Source organism: Molossus molossus, unplaced genomic scaffold (genome assembly GCF_014108415.1).
Source record: "Molossus molossus isolate mMolMol1 unplaced genomic scaffold, mMolMol1.p scaffold_m16_p_1, whole genome shotgun sequence".
NCBI classification, from domain to species: domain Eukaryota; kingdom Metazoa; phylum Chordata; class Mammalia; order Chiroptera; family Molossidae; genus Molossus; species Molossus molossus.
Genome location: NW_023425344.1, coordinates 164,279,924 through 164,297,589, shown reverse-complemented (window position 1 = coordinate 164,297,589; position 17,666 = coordinate 164,279,924). Strand labels below are relative to the sequence as shown.

The window sequence follows — 17,666 nt, the reverse complement described above, 5'->3', positions numbered from 1 at the left end:
AACGGGGAGGAAAAATACTTTTATAAATCTAGTCTTGACTTGAGCTTCAGTACCAGTGGGAAATATGTGTGCACGTTCTGCTTCCTTTTTTTTTCTTTATTGATTTTAGAGAAAGAGGATGTGAGAGGGAGAGAGAGAAATATCAGTGAGGGAGAACATGGACTGGCCACCTCCTGCATGCCTCCCCTGGGGATTTGGCCCAGGGTTTGTGCCATGATGGGGAATCAAACCAGCGACCTCTTGGTGCATGGGTCGACGCTCAACCACTGAGCCACACTGGCCGGACAGTTCTGCTTCTTTTGATGCCAACATCATGGAGGTTAGTCACACTCACAGATGTTTCTAGATGTATACAGGTCTTGGGATTTCTGAACTTTAGTGTGCTATAACTCCTCAGAAAGGAGTGGGAGGGGCTCATAAGCAGGTTGAATGTTAGTCGTTATAAAATGGAGAAATAATCCTCAATTATACTGTAACCTAAGATCTCATTTCATATATAAACATGGCAGCACGGGTAACAAGTCCAATCTGCTTTCTATTAAGCTACAAGAACAGGAGAACATGATATTCTATGATATGATAGAATAAGATGTATTACTTTGTCTCTTTGAAATTACACTGAATAGGACCATTGGAGATCTTGCTCCCCAGCATATGTTGTCAGCTTGGCTCAAATAAACTCTTACAAATATTTTTTTTAAAGAAAAGAAATTATACCTGGAGTGGTATATACATTCCATAGTGAAAATTTTATTTGTTGTAGAGGAGAAAAAAAAAATGCAAGCAATTTTATATGCAACTTTCCTGTATAGCTGTAATTACTAAACCTCTTTTTCTTATTATGTTGTTAAATATTTTTGTCCAATTTTTCAACCAAATGGTTATTAGCTATATTAACTTTTAGAAACTTACAGTTCATCAAAGATGTTTCCTGGCAACTTAATCACATAAAAACACACACACTATGGTACTTAAAAGATTAACCTTGTTTAGTATGTGTAAATTATCCTCGCTCAAACAACATTTAATGACCTCAAAAAACATCTTTAGCCACTCATCTAGGGTTCTAAGTTGTATTCATGATGCATTTATTTATTTTTTTATTTCCATCAAAAGATTCTAGGATGAATTACATACTTGTAAGCTCATTCACATCTAAAACATCAAATTGTCAGTCTAACCAGTCTCCTTCAACATTATCTTTCTTCCTCTGTCTACCATCTAAAGATCTAAACTGTTTCACTGCCTCTCTATCTCCCAAGGGGGGGAAAAAATCGCTCCTGCTCTCCTCCCCAAACTCCGAAACACCCGGGTCCCGGAATAGGAAACAGGCCAGGCCCAGCGGAACAAGCTGCGATGGGCGACCGGCAGCACAGAATTGGGACCAGAGCCGGGGCTCGAAACGCTGACCGGGAATCTTTCCCCACGTCCGGGAGGATCTGGGCTGTCTGCCAAAAGGGAACGTCTCCAAAGCCCCGGGAACTGACTGGTGCTAAGAACCAAAGAGCGAGTGACAGGCCAAGAAAGCAGCCCGACGCTCTGGGACTGCCCGAAACACGCCAGGAATGCGAAAGAAACGTCAGGAATCCGGGGCTGGCTGCGGTCGACCAGAGCGACCAGCCAAGGTTAAAACTCGGCTCCAAAGGCCGGCACGTCACTGAGACCCTTGGGTGGAGGACGGAGACAGGGGCTGACTGAGCGAGGGAAACGTTACTGGGAAACCGGAGACCGACTCACTCCCTAAAGTCGGGAGTCGGTGGCCGTCGGTCGGGTCCCGCCGCCGGACGCCCGGAGCGAGTCTGGAGGCGGGTCTAGAGGCGGGGCCGGGGCTCGGGCTCCGCCTCTAACGGCAAGCCAGACTGCGTCCTCAGTGCGCCTGCGTAGGGTGAGGCCGCACTCTTATTTGGCAACTAGGCGTGCGGCGGCTGTGGCGTTCTCTACCCGGCATGCTGCGCGGGAGAGACGGCCCTACGTCTATCCCCTTCCCAACCCTGCCCCCGCCCCCCTCCCGCCGCGGCCCCCCCTTTCCCTAAAGTGAGTGAGACGGGCAGATGGAGGAGGGATGGTAATGGCGGCGGCCGGCAGCTCCCTGCTCTGACCCACGGCAGGCATACAGCCACCATCCCCTCCCCGCCCCACTCCCAGCCGGCCTCCGCCCCGCCGCCAGCGCGGGGCCACCCTCCCCGGCCCTTCCCCCAGCTGTCGGCGTTTCGCCCTGCGCCCCGGCCGGGGCCCCGAACACAATGGACGAGCTCGCCGGAGGCGGTGGTGGCGGCCCGGGGATGGCGGCCCCTCCACGGCAGCAGCAGGGACCTGGGGGGAACATGAGCCTTTCGCCAGGGGGGAATGGAGCGGCGGGCGGCGGGGGTCCTCCTGCCGCCGAGGGAGCGGGTCCCGCGGCAGGCCCCGAGCTGTCCCGGCCGCAACAGTACACTATCCCGGGGATCCTGCACTACATCCAGCACGAGTGGGCTCGGTTCGAGATGGAGCGGGCGCACTGGGAGGTGGAACGGGCCGAACTGCAGGTACCTCGCTGGGGTCGGTGTGCGGGACGGCTGCGGTGCCGGGGTTCCCGGTGGGGGGTGGGGACGGGACTTCCCTCTGCGGGAGCCCGCGGCCTTGGGGAGACCAGAAGGACCTACCTGTGTGGCTCAGGGGGCGTTGGTCCTGGCCGCGGTTCTTCCTAGAGTCTCCTTCCCCTTTCCTGCAGAAGGCTGTTCCCCCAGCCCTCCCTAGCTGCGCGGTGCGGGCTGCCTTGGGGCAGCCATTTTGGCTCTTAGTATGGCGTCTGCGGGGGCTCCTCTGGAGGCGTCCTGGCCGGGCCTCCCGGCTTGGGGCTGAACTCTCTGTGGGAGAGTCCGACGTGGGGCTCCTGAACGCCGAGCTTGCTCTTGTTTGTGCCTCTGGAGATGGAGAGCCGAGGAGAAGGACCGGCATGGGTATTTCACCACCTTTCCCCGGGTCCACCCCCCTTTCCGATTTGGCACGTCTGGCCCCCTCCCCTGGAGTTGGTACGCACTTGCCCCTTGACAACCACGCTTTTTTTCAGGGCTGCTACCAAGCCCAATGGCTTGTCGCTGACCTGTGAAGTTTTCATTTCCTACTGCCAACTTTTGAGTACCTTCTTACCTGGGATGCTGCCTTATGCACTTGGATTCCCCTTTAGTTCTTCCTTAGTTTAGGGACTGACTCCTCAAGCCTTTCCATACAGGCATACCTCGGAGATACTGCGGGATCGGTTCCAGACCACCGCAGTGAAGCGAGTGGCAATATATATATATATATATATATATTTGCTGGTGGAGGGTCTTGATTTCTGTTGGTAAAAAAAACGCACGTTTGTGAAGCGCAATAAAGCGAAGAGTATGCCTGTACTGAAATTTCTTTAAGGTACCCCTCAGCAGGCCTGCCCCTCTTCATTCCCTTTACCCGTACAAAGCCAAACCAAGCTGTCTGTGTTGTGTTCGTGAATCGACTGAGAAAAAAATTGTTAGCTGGAAGTAAAATGTTCTTGACTCACGTTATTAACTCACAGAGGTGAAGCCAATTTAAGTATTCTCAGGACCCTTCATAATTAAGCCTGACTCGATCTTCTTAAGGGGAAACTTTGATGGGCTGGTTTACCCAACTTTTGGAAGATATTGGTAGGGCTCATGTCTTGGGTTTCAGAATGGCTACATCCTTTTAAAAGGATCGTTCAACATTTGGGGATATTTATGTTTATTTTTAAATCATTTCCAGGTCAAATTTAGACTTAGTTGAAAAAAAGCATGCATCTAAATAGTGTTGCACCTGTTCTTCAGATTGATGAATGGCAGCAGTATTGTTCTCTGACATATATGTCATTTATGCCTACGGTGAATAGTTATGAAAATGTATTTAAAGAAGGAATTTTGGATTAACTTAGGGTGTCCTCAAAGATTGATTTTGAACTAGTAAACTTTTTTTTGATTCTACAAAGTGGGTAAAGTTAAACTTTTAAAAAGTAAGAGTAGTTATATATTTTGACACTATCAAATTTTGAAAGACTTATAAATTAAAACCTGTTAGTCAATTAAATGATTTAGAATTGTACTTCAATATATTACCGGGCTTTAAAAAATAGAACTTTCAAAAAGCTTAAGTTAAAATTGTCAGTTGTTTCTTTTAACTTGTGTATGTATACTCTACTTTAAAACACCTGGGATTTACAGAGTTCTGTACAACTTTTTACCACACCATATTGCAAACTGAATATTCTGTGTGAGCAGAGATAATAAGGCATTTATTTTTAAAAATTGCATTTGTAAATGCAGTGAGGCTTGGACTCACTAAATAATACTTCACCAGTCTGAAATAGTGTTTATGAACTTTGTACTGTTGTAGGAAAGCTTGGCTTCTACCTCTTTTCAATGTAGCAGTTGCATTAGTCATTCATAAACTTCAGTAATGTAAGTAGCTGAGAAAATGTCTTTTGTCTAAATTAGTAAATTACATACATTAATGAGGTCTAGATTGTCTGCCCTAGTCCTTGCTTTCTCATCTAGCTCTCTTTTTTGACAGTAACAGAAAAGTCTCTAAAGGAATATTTCCTTCTACTTACTTGCTTTCAGTTGATCTCCTATTGGCATATTAGTTCTCATATAGCCATTCTAAGCACTGCCTTTTTTTTTTTTTTTTTGGTTTGTTTGCTTATTTTGAAGAAGTTCTACAGTGTTTCTAGACTTGTTTTTTTTCCCAAGGATTTTCATTATTTCATACAGTTTTTTGGAATAAAATGTTCATAATTGTTTTTATAAGCTTTTATTCTATATATTTCTCTAAAACGTTTTATTGGGTTACTTCTTAATAGGGTTTCAGGTTTGCTTCTGCAGTGTTGACTTTGCTTTAAGTGTGTTTAGTCTTTAGTAAGATTGCTTGTGCACATTTCAAAATGTCTGTTGAATAAAAATTTATTGGGAGGGCTTAAGTGACCCATCAGTGGATTTAAATTGTAAACTTAATCTTATTTTTAAGAAGGATAACAAATAAGTCAGCTTACATATTGTATACAATCATGGGTACACTGTTCATCTATACATATGAAACTACTCAATAATGATGTGATGAGGCTAAGTAAGCTATACCTAATTTTGATGTAACATTTCAATATGGAATCAAGTGTTCTCTGGCTTTGGAAAGGATTTTAAATTGTAACTTTGCAGTATGGTTTTTTCTTTGTAAAAGGAATTTGGAGTAAGGTCTGTTTTAGAAACTTGGAACTTACCAAAGGATTGTGTCTTAAGGCTCTTTTTATCTTTGTGTGGGTTCCTTACCTTGGACTGAAGTATTTGTTAGTAGGGCCGTAGGACTGTGATTCCTGAACAAGATTGCTAGTCATAATCACTTGTAAAACTTAAAAAAAAAAATGCAGACCTTTGCCTCACCCTCCAGAGATTTGGTCTAGGATTTAAGAAAAAATTGACTTTGTGGGATTTTGGCAGTTCATGTTATGTAAAAATTATAACTGCCATTTAATCAGCATTATAAACTTATGTAGGTATCATTTCTATTTTACCGATGAGGAGACAAATTTAGGTTAAATAACTTTGCCAAGGTCACCCAGCTATAAAGTAGTTTAGTTAATACTTGAACCCAGGTTTGTCTGAATTCAAAGCCTGTGTTCTTATTACCGCTCCTGTAATCACTATATTATATGGTCATCTTAGCACTTTTCTTAGAAATGAAATCTGTCCTATAATTCTTTGTCTACCATTATATAGCATATACCTTATAGCATATAGTACATTTCAACAAAGTTTTTTTGAGCCCCCATGATGGTATCAAGTGTAGTTCATGTGTATTGGAAACATGTTCTTATATTTCTTTCTGTAGTTGGTATGTAATAAAAAATGCACATATGATGTGATATATACAAAATGCTTGTTAGTCAACTATAAAAATATGACATAGATAATACATAGAAATTATAGTCCAAGAATTTGTATTCTAAAACTAATTCTTCAGCAGTTATAAACATTTTAATTAGTGTTTGTGTTTGCACACACTGGCATACAAATTTGTCGTAACACGACATACACTGCTACCTAACAGTCTTACCTTGTAGGAGATATTTCGCTCACATGTACTTTGATTTCTTCATTTTTAAGTGGGGAGAACTTTGTTTCCCCTGCGCTCTTTCCTTTTATTGTCAGCATTTTCTAAGGGTAGTCAAGAATGATGATTTGCAAATTCCTGTGCCTTTTCTATTACAAGATTTTTATGATTCTATGAAATGCTGTTGTGTAGTTTCCTATTTCAAATGATGGTGTCAGTAGAGTAAAAAATATTTTATTTGATAGGATTAAGAGTTTGCGACCTTATGTTTCATTTTGAAAGACTTGAAAACCAAAAGTCTAGGGTGGTGATTTTCAACTGCTGTGCTGCAGGAATTTTTAAAGCATGTAATACCTAACTACTTAGTTAAGGGCACTGACCTCTTTTCCCTTAGATTGTTAAATAAAAAATGACAGCAGCCAACACAACAATAGCCATTCAGTCTGAATGAATCAAAATTATACCTATTTTTTGGTCAGATCGGCAAAAATATACTCTTTGGGTGTGTTGTGGAATGTTAGTAATTATTTTATGTGTGCCATGAGATTAAAAGGGTTGAAAATTGCTGGTTTTTAGGGATCACTAATCTAGATTTTTTTCCTCCTTCATTTACCCTTTAATCTTGCTTTATAGCCTGCCTTTTGCTGTACTTGTTTCTTTTTTTTTTTATCCTCACCCGAGGACATTTTTCCATTTTTCGTTCAGATAGAGTAGGGGGGAGAGGGGGAGAGGGAGGGAGGGGGGAGGGGGGGGAGAGAGAGAGAGAGAGAGAGAAAGAGAGAGAAACATTGATGTGAAAGGGACACATTGAGTGGCTGCCACCCATACAACCAACCAGGGCTGGGGACAAACTGCAACCAAGGTACGTGCCCTTAGCGAGAACCGAACCCAGGTCTCTCTGGACCACAGGCCGACGCTCTAACCGCTGAGCAAACCAGCCAGGGTGCTGTACTTGTTTCTTAATACCACCCGAGAACTTTGTAGAATGCTGTTTTTGTTTTTTGTTTTTCTATTCGTGGTGACTTCAAATTGTCAAACCCTGTGGCCATTTTACAGACCATACCCACCTTACCAACATTTTCTGCTGTTGACTATTTCTTCCTCAAAATCATATTATTTGGCTTTTATTCTATTTTCCCTTTAGTCCATTTACCACTTTTCTTCATATACCTTCTTTTCTTTGTTCCTAGTTGTTGTTACCTGGGGTTCTGGTTTTCTTCTTGTTTTCACTATATTTCATTTGAAATTAGATTTTCAATTATCACTTGCCATCTTAATACCTAACATTTAATATTTACAGTTTACTAAGTGTCCTTTTAATGCCTTAATATTTACTCATTTAACCCTAAAAAAAACTCAGTAAGTTTGGTACAGCTGGTTTCTTTTGTTCTTGAGTTTTTTGTTGCTGCTGTTGTTGGTTTTTTTGTTCTGTTTTTTGACACTAGAATATTGGGCCCAGAGGTTAAGTAATCATCTATCCAAGATGGTGTAACTAGGAGGGAGCAGAAGTGGAATTTAAACCTGGACAGACTGCCTCTAGAGGCTGTGTTCTTAACCACTTCTGTATCTTTGGCTTCCAGGCATATTTTTAATTCCCTGTTTAACTTTTCTATTTCTTTAAAAAAATCTTTCTTCCTTCCTTCCTTCCTTCCTTCCTTCCTTCCTTCCTTCCTTCCTTCCTTCCTTCCTTCCAGAGAGGAAAGGGGGGAGAGAGACAGAGAGAGAGAAATACCAATAAGAGAAAACATAGATTGGCTGCCTCCTGCATGTCCCCTACTGGGGATCTGGCCCACAACCTGGGCATGTGCCTTGGCCGGGAATCTAACTGGTGACCTCTTGGTGCATGGGTCGACACTCAGCCACTGAGCCACACTGGCCAGACTAACTTTTCTATTTAAATTTAATACATCCATTGTTCAGTTCATCTTACATGCCTGCTGTCTCTCCCCTCCCCACCCAAAACACACTTAACTTGCTGATTCCCTTTTATTCCCTGTTATTGTTAATTTTTATAACCATCCTTCCCACCACTATATACTATAGAGATCCTCCTATATATGTTGAGTCTTTGAGTTTTATTGATCTAGTATAATTATTCTATGAATCTATTTGAGTGCTCCTTTGTGCTAGGCCATTGAATATGTAATGGCGATTGAAGCAAGGACCTTGCCCTCATGGAGCTTGTACTCCAGAAATAATAAAGTGTGATAAACCAGAAACTAACAGGATGCCAAGAAAATAAATGGTCATGAGAAACCTTGTTGATAATGGGCTTTCAGATAAATAGCTAATATTTATTGAGCGATTACTATATGCCAAGAAATACTATTATTGTTACTTAAAAAAATATTTGTTTATTGAATTTTTTTTTTTTTTTTTTTTTTTTTTTTTTTTTAAGAAAGAGAGGAAGGGAGAGGGAGAGAAAGAAAAAAACATCGATGAGAGAGAACATTGATTGACCGCCTCCTGCATGCTCCCCACTGGGGATTTGGCCGACAACCTGGGCATGTGCCCTAAATAGGAATCGAACCAGCAGGCAATCTTTCTTTGCACAGATGATGTTCAACCAACAGCCACACTGGCCAGAGCCATCCTTATTTTTAAATAATAAAAGTATACAACTATACCTGTTTCTGGAAATATTAAACATTGCCTTAATCTTTCAGTTATGGCAATTGAGGATTTTTCACACTTTTTTTAAAAACAAATTTTTTTGTTTTTTTCAGGTAGAGTGGGAGGGAGAGAGAGGAACAGAGAGAGAGAGAAACATCGATGTGAAAGGGACACATCGAGTGGCTGCCACCCGCACGACCAATCAGGGCCGAGGACAAACCTCAACTGAGGTACGTGCCCTTAGCGGGAACCGAACCCGAGTCTCGGGACCGCAGGCCGATGCTCTAACCGCTGAGCCAAAACAGCCAGGGCTCGTTATTGATTTTAGAGAGACAGAAAGGGAGAGGGAGAGAGAGATGGAAACATTGATGAGAATATCGATTGGCCACCTCCTGCATGCCTCCCACTGGGGATTGGGCCCACAACCTGGGCATGTGCCTTGACCGGAAATCGAATCGGCAACCTCTTGGTGCATGGGTCGATGCTCAACGAACAATCACTGAGCCACACTAGCCGAGCCTTTTGTTTTTAATTGAAAGGGGAGAGAGACAGACATTGATTTTGTTATTCCACCCATTCATGCATTCATTGGTTGCTTCTTGTATGTGCCCTGACTGGGTATGGAACCTGCAACGTTGGTGTATCCGGACGTCGCTCTAACCAACTGAGTTACCAGGCCAGGGCTTACCACACTTCTTATGTCTCCTTTTACCATATTCCAATATAGGTAATAAAAGGTAGTTAAATTGTTTAAATTTTTAGTTTATACATTATTGTGAACATGGAAATAATCTGAGTCTAAAAGCGTACTGTGAATACTTGCTCTTTACTGTTCATTTTTTCTTGTCCTCGGAGTTATTTACTTCCTTTTCATTTGCTGATTAGTTTTATATTCATCTATTATTTTTCCCAAAGGTCCTGCGAATCCATCGGGGTTTTCAAACTTGCAAGCCCATCACATTATCTACTAGTTCTGCCTCTTGTGGGAAGGGAGTAGAGTGGAGTGGGGAGGACTTGCCTTCCAGAGCTCTTAATTCCCTTGCTCTGATCTAGACTTGTTATTAAGACTTGTTATAGAGTTATTATTCTGACACTTCTGTCTGCTGCTTTCCATCTAGGATTCCACCCTCCATTTCTTTGTTAAACTGGATTTTATTCCCTATCTATTCTTGACTTAGTCCTTTGTTTTGCTAAATGTGTTATCTAATCATTTCTTGAGATAAATTGCATAGGGGTAAATTTTAGGAAGTTGAATCTTTTAAAAATATCTATTTTATTCGCACACTTGTTTAGTAGTTTGGCTGAAAATGAGTTGCCATCAACATTTCAAAGGCATTTCTCTTGTCTTTGGACTTGAAGTGTTGTGTGTGTGTGTGTGTGTGTGTGTGTGTGTGTGTGTTGAAGGGTTTGATGCTGGTCTGATTCTTGGTCCTTTTTTTGTATGCATGTTTGTTTTGGTATCTTTTGTTTATCCTGGTTTTATTAAATTTTATGAAATTGCATATTGTGTTAGGCACTGAGGGAATTCTTTTACTCTAGTCCAGTAGCTCTCAATAGAGGGCACTGTAGGCTTTTAGATAATACCATTTTTTTGTGTTGGACTGTATTGTGCTTGCAGGGCTTTGAGTATCCTGGCTTCCAGACATTAAGTGCCTTTATAAGTCATTAGTTATTGGAACATCTAGAATTGTCCCAGAGATTTACAAACACCCTCTAGGGGGATTCCCCCTCCCTAGCCTCGGAATGGGACAACGAATAATTCGTCTCTCTCCCACCCTTCACTGTCTCTTCACCAGGGATGTCATTAGCTGATGACCAGACTATTTTTTGTTGTTGTTGAACTCTGGCAGCCTCAGGCATCTGGCTTGTGGGGGTGTCCCTGGGCAGCCATTGTCCTCCAAACTGGCCAGGCAAAACGTTGGGTGTTCTTAGACAAACTGCCCATCACTGACGTGGGGGGTGGCCAACTCCCCTCATGGTTGGCACCCAGGAGCCAATGGGTAGGGCAGGAGGATGGCAGGCCCCACGCTGTGTGGCCTTCGGAGCCTGTGCAGCCTTCAGAGCTGTGTGCTGGTGGGCGTGTCAAAAAGGCCTCCCCGAGCAAATCGGCATGGTCCTTGTGGTCCAGTCCTTGGAAACCAGCAGCTCTGCCCCTTGAAGCTGGATCCCGTCATGGACATCAAGGCAGCAGCTGAGAGGGTGACAGTGACTTGAAGAGGCCCTCCAAAGGTGGTGGCTATCATGATGGTGATGCTTGTGCTGGGCTGTGAGTTAGGGGAGGGCTTTCCTCCACCTCTGTAGTCCCAACAGGGCAGGAGGGTACATGGGTGGCCAGTCCTGTGGTGGGGGAGGAGCTAGTCCATGTCCTCAGAGGGAGGAACAGGCAAAGGGCCACAATTTTTTATTGTGGTAAAATATACATAACAAAATTAAGCATCTTAACCATTTGTAAGTATACAGTTCCGTGATACTAGGTACGTTCACAGTGTGCAACCATCACCACAGTCCATCCTCAGAACTCTCTTCATCTTGTAAAACTGAAATTCAATACCCATTAAACAATAATTGTCTATTACCCGGTCCCTCCAGTCCCTGGCAACCACCTACCGTTCTACTTTCTGTCTCCATGAATTTAACTAGCCTAGGTACCTCAAATAAGTGGAATCATTCAGTACTTGTCTTTTTTTTTTTTTTTTTTTAATCCTCTCCTGAGGACATTTTTCCATTTTTTGTTCAGATAGACTGGGAGGGAGAGAGAGGAAGAGAGAGAGAGAGAGAGAAACATCGATGTGAAAGGGACACATCGAGTGGTTGCCACCCGCACGACCAACCAGGGCCGGGGACAAACTGCAACCGAGGTACGTGCCCTTTGCGGGAATCGAACCCAGGTCTCTAGGGACCACAGGCTGACACTCTAACCGCTGAGCCAAATCGGCCAGGGCAGTACTTGTCTTTTTGTGACTGGTTTTTCTTTTTAAATAATTTATTTATTTGTTAATACTCACCTGAGGTTATTTTTCCATTAATTTTTAGATAGAATGAAAGGGTGAAAGGGAGGGGGAGAGACACATCAGTTGATTGCCTCCTGCACAACCCTGCCTGGGGCTGGGAATTGAACCTGCAGCCCAGGTACATGTTCTTGACTAGAATTGAACTGGTCAGGCCGAAATTCTAACTACTGAGCCAAACCAGCCAGGGTGTGACTGGTTTCTTTTAAATCGCGTTATGTCCTCAGGGTTTATTTATGTTGTAGCATGTGTCAAAATTTCCCTTTTAAGGCTGAATAATATTCTATTATTTGCATACACCACAGTTTGCTTATCCATTTATCAGTGGACGCTTGGGCTGTTCCACCTTTTAGCTTTTGTGAGTAATGCTGCTAAAACATGAGTGTACAGATATCTCTTGAAGGCTCTGTTTTTACTTCTTTTGGTACAGCTGACTTTTACTTGATAATAAAATTGATAAATTCAGTACTTACAGGTTGCAGACTCTTAATCAGATATGGTACTTTGTTCAAAATCTGAGTTCAGGACATTCTTTTTCTAAAGTTTGAACACTTTTAAGTTGTAAGAATACATGCATTTTTGGTGGGCAGGTTTATGTGAAGTCACGTGACTGATTATTCAAGGCAACAGTGCCCAATGAAACCTGTCACTATTTGAAACTGATATAGGTACTGATTTCAACAGAAGCATGAAAGGTAGCTAGGTGCTCTCTATAAATCTTCATCCCTACCACCTCCCTCTCTAAGTCAGCAGATATCTTACCTCCTACTTAACAAAGAGAATAGAAATCCATCAGGTGGGGAGTTCTTTATAGTCCTGCTATCAAATCTACAAATGGTACATGTGCACACATCCACCTTTCTTTCAGGCCACTCTGAAAATGGGAGATTTTTTTCTTCTTATAAGCCTTATCTCTGTTGGTGGTTCATTTGTTTATTCATTCATTGGCTGTTTATTGAGCACCTGTCAGTAGGTGTGTGTGAGGCACTGGGGATAAAGCTATAAACAAAATAAAGTTCCTGCCCTCTTGCAGTTTAAATTCTAGGGGATAGAGAAAGTAAGTTTTTCAGATGGTGATAAATGTTATAGAGGACAGTAAAGCAGAGAAGGGTAATAAATAAGAAATATATTTGTAAGGATTTTTTTTAAATCTTTATTGTTGAATGTATTACAGATGTTTCTCATTTTTTCCCCCATTGACCCCCTCCTCCCCACTCCCACCTCCCTCCTGCCTTTTCCCACACTGTTGTCTATGTCCATTCGTTATGCATATATGTTTTTTGGTTTATTTCTTCCCATTCCCCAACCCCCTTCCCTTTGAGGTTTGTCAGTCTAGTAACCAATTAATCACTTCACCTTTTTCACCCATTCCCCCAACCCCCCTCCCATCTGGCAACCAACAAAATGTTCTCTGTATCTATGAGAATATTTCTGTTCTGCCTGTTCATTTTGTTTGTAGATTCCATTGTTGATAGATATGTATTCATTGCCATTTTGTTTGTTCATATATTTTGTCTTTTTCTTCAAAAAGACCCTTCAACATTTCATATAATAACGGTTTGGTGGTGATGAACTCCTTTAACTTTTTCTTGTCTGGGACAGTCTTTATATGTCCATCGATTCTAAATGACAGCTTTGCAGGATAGAGTAACCTTGGTTGTAGGTTCTTGCTTTTCATCACTCTGAATATTTCTTGCCATTCCTTTCTGGCCTGCAAAGTTTCTTTTGAGAAATCAGCTGATAGTCTTATGGGAACTCCCTTGTAGGTAATTATCTGCTTTTCTCTTGCTGCTTTTAAGATGCTCTCTTTGTTTTGAACTTTTTGCATTTTGATGATGATGTGTCTTGGTGTGGGCCTCTTGGGGTTCATTTAGCTTGGGACTCTGTGCTTCCTGGACTTGTATGTCTGTTTCCTTCACCAAGTTAGGGAAGTTTTCTGCCATTATTGTTTCAAATAGGTTTTCCATTTCTTGTTCTCTCTCTTCTCCTTCTAGCACCCCTATGATGCGAATGTTGCCATGCTTGAAGTTGTCCCAGAGGCTCCTTACACTCTCCTCATATTTTTGGATTCTTTTTTCTTTTTGCTGTTCTGATTGGGTGTTTTTTGCTTCCTTATATTCCAAATCAATGGTTTGCTTCTTGGCTTTACCTACTCTACTATTGAATCTGTGTAAATTATTCTTTATTTCAGCCTCCTTCATTTCTGACTGGTCCCTTTTTATGCTCTTGAGGCCCTCACTAAGTTCGCTGAGGTTCTCACTAAGTTAATTGAGCATCCTTATAAACAGTATTTTGAACTCAGTATCTGTTAGGTTGCTTATCTCCATTTCGCTTAGTTCTTTTCCTGGGGTTTTGTTCTGTTCTTTCTTTGTCTCCTCATTTTGGCTGCCTCCCTGTGTTTGTTTCTATGTATTATTTAACAAGAGGTATGGGGCTAGCTGAGACCAGATGCTTCTTTTTTGAAAGAATTTAGAAAAACCTGAAGCAGGATCCAAGATAGGCCAATCCTATGGCTAAGCAACTGGCAACAGCTTGGGTGGGCCAGAAAGTTGGGTGGGGCAGGGCCTCAGGGAATCACCAGGGCGGGGCAACCAGTATGAGCCAGGTTGCTGGAGTCCCAGATATGGTGACTGTCTGCCACCCCAGAGAAGGGCTCACCAAAGGAACAAAGGTCTCTGACAGCACATCTGTCCAGAATAAAGCCCCCTCTCCAGCCCTCGCTCCAGTGCCAAATAGCTCAGTTCCTCTCTGTATGTCTCTGGCGCCCCTCGAGCTGCCTCCCCTCCATGCTTAGAGGGTGTGAGTCTGATAAGTCCGTGCACGGGCCCTGCCGCCTCAGCCTTCTTGAGCCTCATCCCTCTGGTTTTTCCAGCCAGAAGTTATGGAGATTCTCTTCCTGGCACTGGAACCCTGGAGTGGGGTGCCTGGTGTGGGATGGGGACCCCTCAGTACTCAGGGAGGACCTTCTCAGCTGAGGTATCCTCCTGATTTTTATCTGCCACATGTGGGTGTGGGACCAGCCCTTCCGCCTCTCCCCCTCCTAACAGTCTTGATGTGGTTTCCTCTTTAATTCCATAGTTGTAGGATATGTGTATTGATGTGGATCTCTGAATTTACCCAAATACTTGCAATTTGAGTATCTTGGATGTGTGTATTAATGTTTTTCAAATATCCTATCCTTTTTTCCATCTCTCTTCTATCCATTATGTGTATGTTGATGTTCTTAATGGTATCCTACAGGTTTCTGAGGCTTTGTTCATTTTTCTTTATTCTTTGTGTTCCTCAGACTGGCTAATCTCAATCTACCCATCTTCAAGTTTGCTGATGGTTTTTTCTGTCTTCATAACTACTGTTGTGCCCTTCTATTGATTTTTTTTTTCATTTTCGTTATTATATTTCTCATTCTATAATTTCTATTTTATCTTTTTAATAAGTAAATTTTGTTGATAGTCGCATTTTGGTGGGACATCATTCTCATACTCTTCTTTAGTTCTTTTTTATCTTTTTCTCCTTTAGTTCTTTAAACATGGTTTTCCTGAGTTGTTTTAACATTTAAAATAGTTGATTTAAAGTCTTAGTCTAGTAAGTTCAATGTTGGGCTTCCTCAGGAACAGTTCATATTGATTCCCCTCTTCCATGTACAGAGCATACTTTTCTTTCATGCTTCACACTTTTTTGTTGAAAAATAGATATTTTAAATAATGCAGTAAGTAGAAATTAAATGCTCCCTTCTCCCTAGGATTATTTATTTTTGCTATTTGTTGTTGTTTGTTTGGTGAGTTTTGGAACTAATACAGAAAGTCTGTATTTTTGTTGTTGTATATGGTTACTGAAGTTTCTGTTCTGTTAGCTTATTGGTTAAGCTAATGAATAGGCAGACATTTCCTTGGATACCTGGAACATATAAATCTTCTAGTCTTTGCTAAGGGTGTCTCTGTGTGTATGTTGGGACATGCCTTCAACAGAAAGCCAGACAGTTTACAACTCTATCTTAGCTCTCTTTTCTGGCTTATTCAGAGCCTAAAGGTTAGCCAGAAGTAAGAGTTTAGGGCCTTCTCGGGTCTTTTCTGAGCTTGTGCACAGGTTATGCCTTTGTGTGACCTTTTATTTATTTATTTAAAAATTAGGGGGGGGGGGGTGGGGGGTGCCAATGGGTAAAAAGGTAAAATATGTGTAACAAAAAAATAAATAAATAAATAAAAATTCATAAAAAAAATAAAATAAAATAAAAATTAAAAAATATCTATGTTTTCATTGATTTTTTTTTTTTTTTTTTAAAGAGGAAGAGGGAGAGAGAGAGAAACATCTATGTGAGAGGGAACTACCAACTGGCTGCCTCCTACATTCCCCCTTCTGGGGATTGAGGCTACAACCTGGGCATGTGCCCTGACCAGAAATTGAACCGGGACCTCTTAGTCCAAGGGATGACACTCAGTCCACTGAGCCACACTGGCTGGGCTATGTGTGGACTTTTAGATCTCCAGGACTATGTTGGAGCTTTTCAGAGTCTCCATGGACCTCTCATTCCCCAGCTTTTCTTTTTAAGCTTTTTAATTATTCTATTGTTTGCCCCAAATATTGTCCTCCACCTCAGATAGTCACATTGTTTGACATTTGCCTCTGATTGCTTTTCACCAAAGGCACCCAGAAAAAAACACTGTTTGTACTGGGTGAGGTCAGAGTCAGGTCAAATAAAGACAGCTTTGTACTAGAGTTTTCCAGGCAGCCACCAGATATTGAAAATAATGACAGTTTTCTGGGAATGGGACTTTGAAGGAATTCCAACTCTGTTCTGTCCCTTTTATTTATTTATTTATTTATTTAATTTATTTATTTTTATTATTTTTCTATATTGATTTTAGAGAGAGAGGAAGGGAGAGGGAGAGAGAGATAGAAACATCGATGAGAGAGAACATCGACTGGCCACCTCCTGCATGCTCCTGCTGGGTATCGGGCCCACAATCTGGGCATGTGTTCTGACTGGGAATCGAACTGGTGACCTCTTGGTGCATGGGTTGATGCTCAACCACTGAGCCACACCGGCCAGACTGTTCTGTCCCTTTTAATTTCTTCTGATTTTTTACTATGATTGTAGACTGATGGTTTTCATGGCTATGTGGAATTGGGAAAGGTTAGATGGAAATAGGGCAAATAAAAACACCACAGTGCTTGCTGTTTTTACTGAGCTTCAGCCATATTTGTTGAATGAACACTCCCCAGATTGCTGCAGTCCTTTGTAACTGCAGAGTTCTGAAAAAGTTGATTTATACAACTTTTGCCAGTGTTCTCGTTGCTTTTATGAAGGAGTGAGTTTCAGAGTTCTGTACTCTGCCATTCTAGCTGATGAAAGTAATACTAGCAGTTGATAGGGATATGTGGGTTTGTTCTTCAAACTCGGAAGACTCGATGGGACCTGGTGATTAAAGATTTTCAGGTTAATCAACCTATGCCCCATCCTTCTTTTTCAGGGTTCCAATTTTTTCCCTTTTCCCATGGGTGTCTTAGCATAGCAGACCTGTCCAGATTGAGAGTTTAACTTTCTTTGGAACTCTACAGATCTTATGATTAAATCCTGGATCTTAGCCCTTGTGGCCTCTGCTGCTAGAGATGAGTATCTTTCTTCGTTACCACTTAGCCTTTGGGTCTCTATTACTCACTTTTACCTCTTGTTATATTTTTCCAAAGGGTCAGTTGCCTTTGGCAACAACAACCCAATTTCATGGACCTTATATTTCTCAAATGTCATACATCTAGTGAAGGGGTTGGCATGCTATGGTTTACAGACCAAATCCAGTCCCAGGACTGCCTGTTATGGTAGTGCCTCATTTTTAAAGAGTTGTGAAACAAACAGAAACAACAAAGAAGAATATGAAATACTATCTGGTCCCTTTTAAAAAGTTTGCCAACTTGTGTATTCCCTTCCACTGCAAAACTACCCAGTTTACCAATAGTGAAAGTTTTAACAATTGC

At 42.0% G+C, this 17,666-nt stretch overlaps 2 protein-coding genes across 4 annotated transcripts in view; one reads left to right on the top strand and one right to left on the bottom strand.

The window, feature by feature from the left end:
- Positions 1-2,862, bottom strand: part of AP4S1 (adaptor related protein complex 4 subunit sigma 1) — a 44,337-nt gene extending 41,475 nt beyond the window's left edge. Inside the window, exon 1 of the mRNA XM_036276566.1 lies at positions 2,643-2,862. The gene's annotated coding sequence lies outside the window, so the exon portion shown is untranslated. The remainder of the gene's footprint in view (positions 1-2,642) is intronic.
- STRN3 (striatin 3) overlaps positions 2,229-17,666 on the top strand; it is a 95,949-nt gene continuing 80,511 nt past the window's right edge. For 2 of the 3 annotated variants that reach the window (XM_036276512.1, XM_036276523.1), the window contains exon 1: positions 2,229-2,525. In XM_036276512.1, coding sequence (XP_036132405.1) covers positions 2,244-2,525 — 282 coding nt within the window. In that variant the 5' untranslated portion in view covers positions 2,229-2,243. Of the gene's footprint in view, positions 2,526-2,894; positions 2,940-17,666 lie in introns of those variants that run through there. The other variant, XM_036276533.1, reaches the window with a different exon arrangement.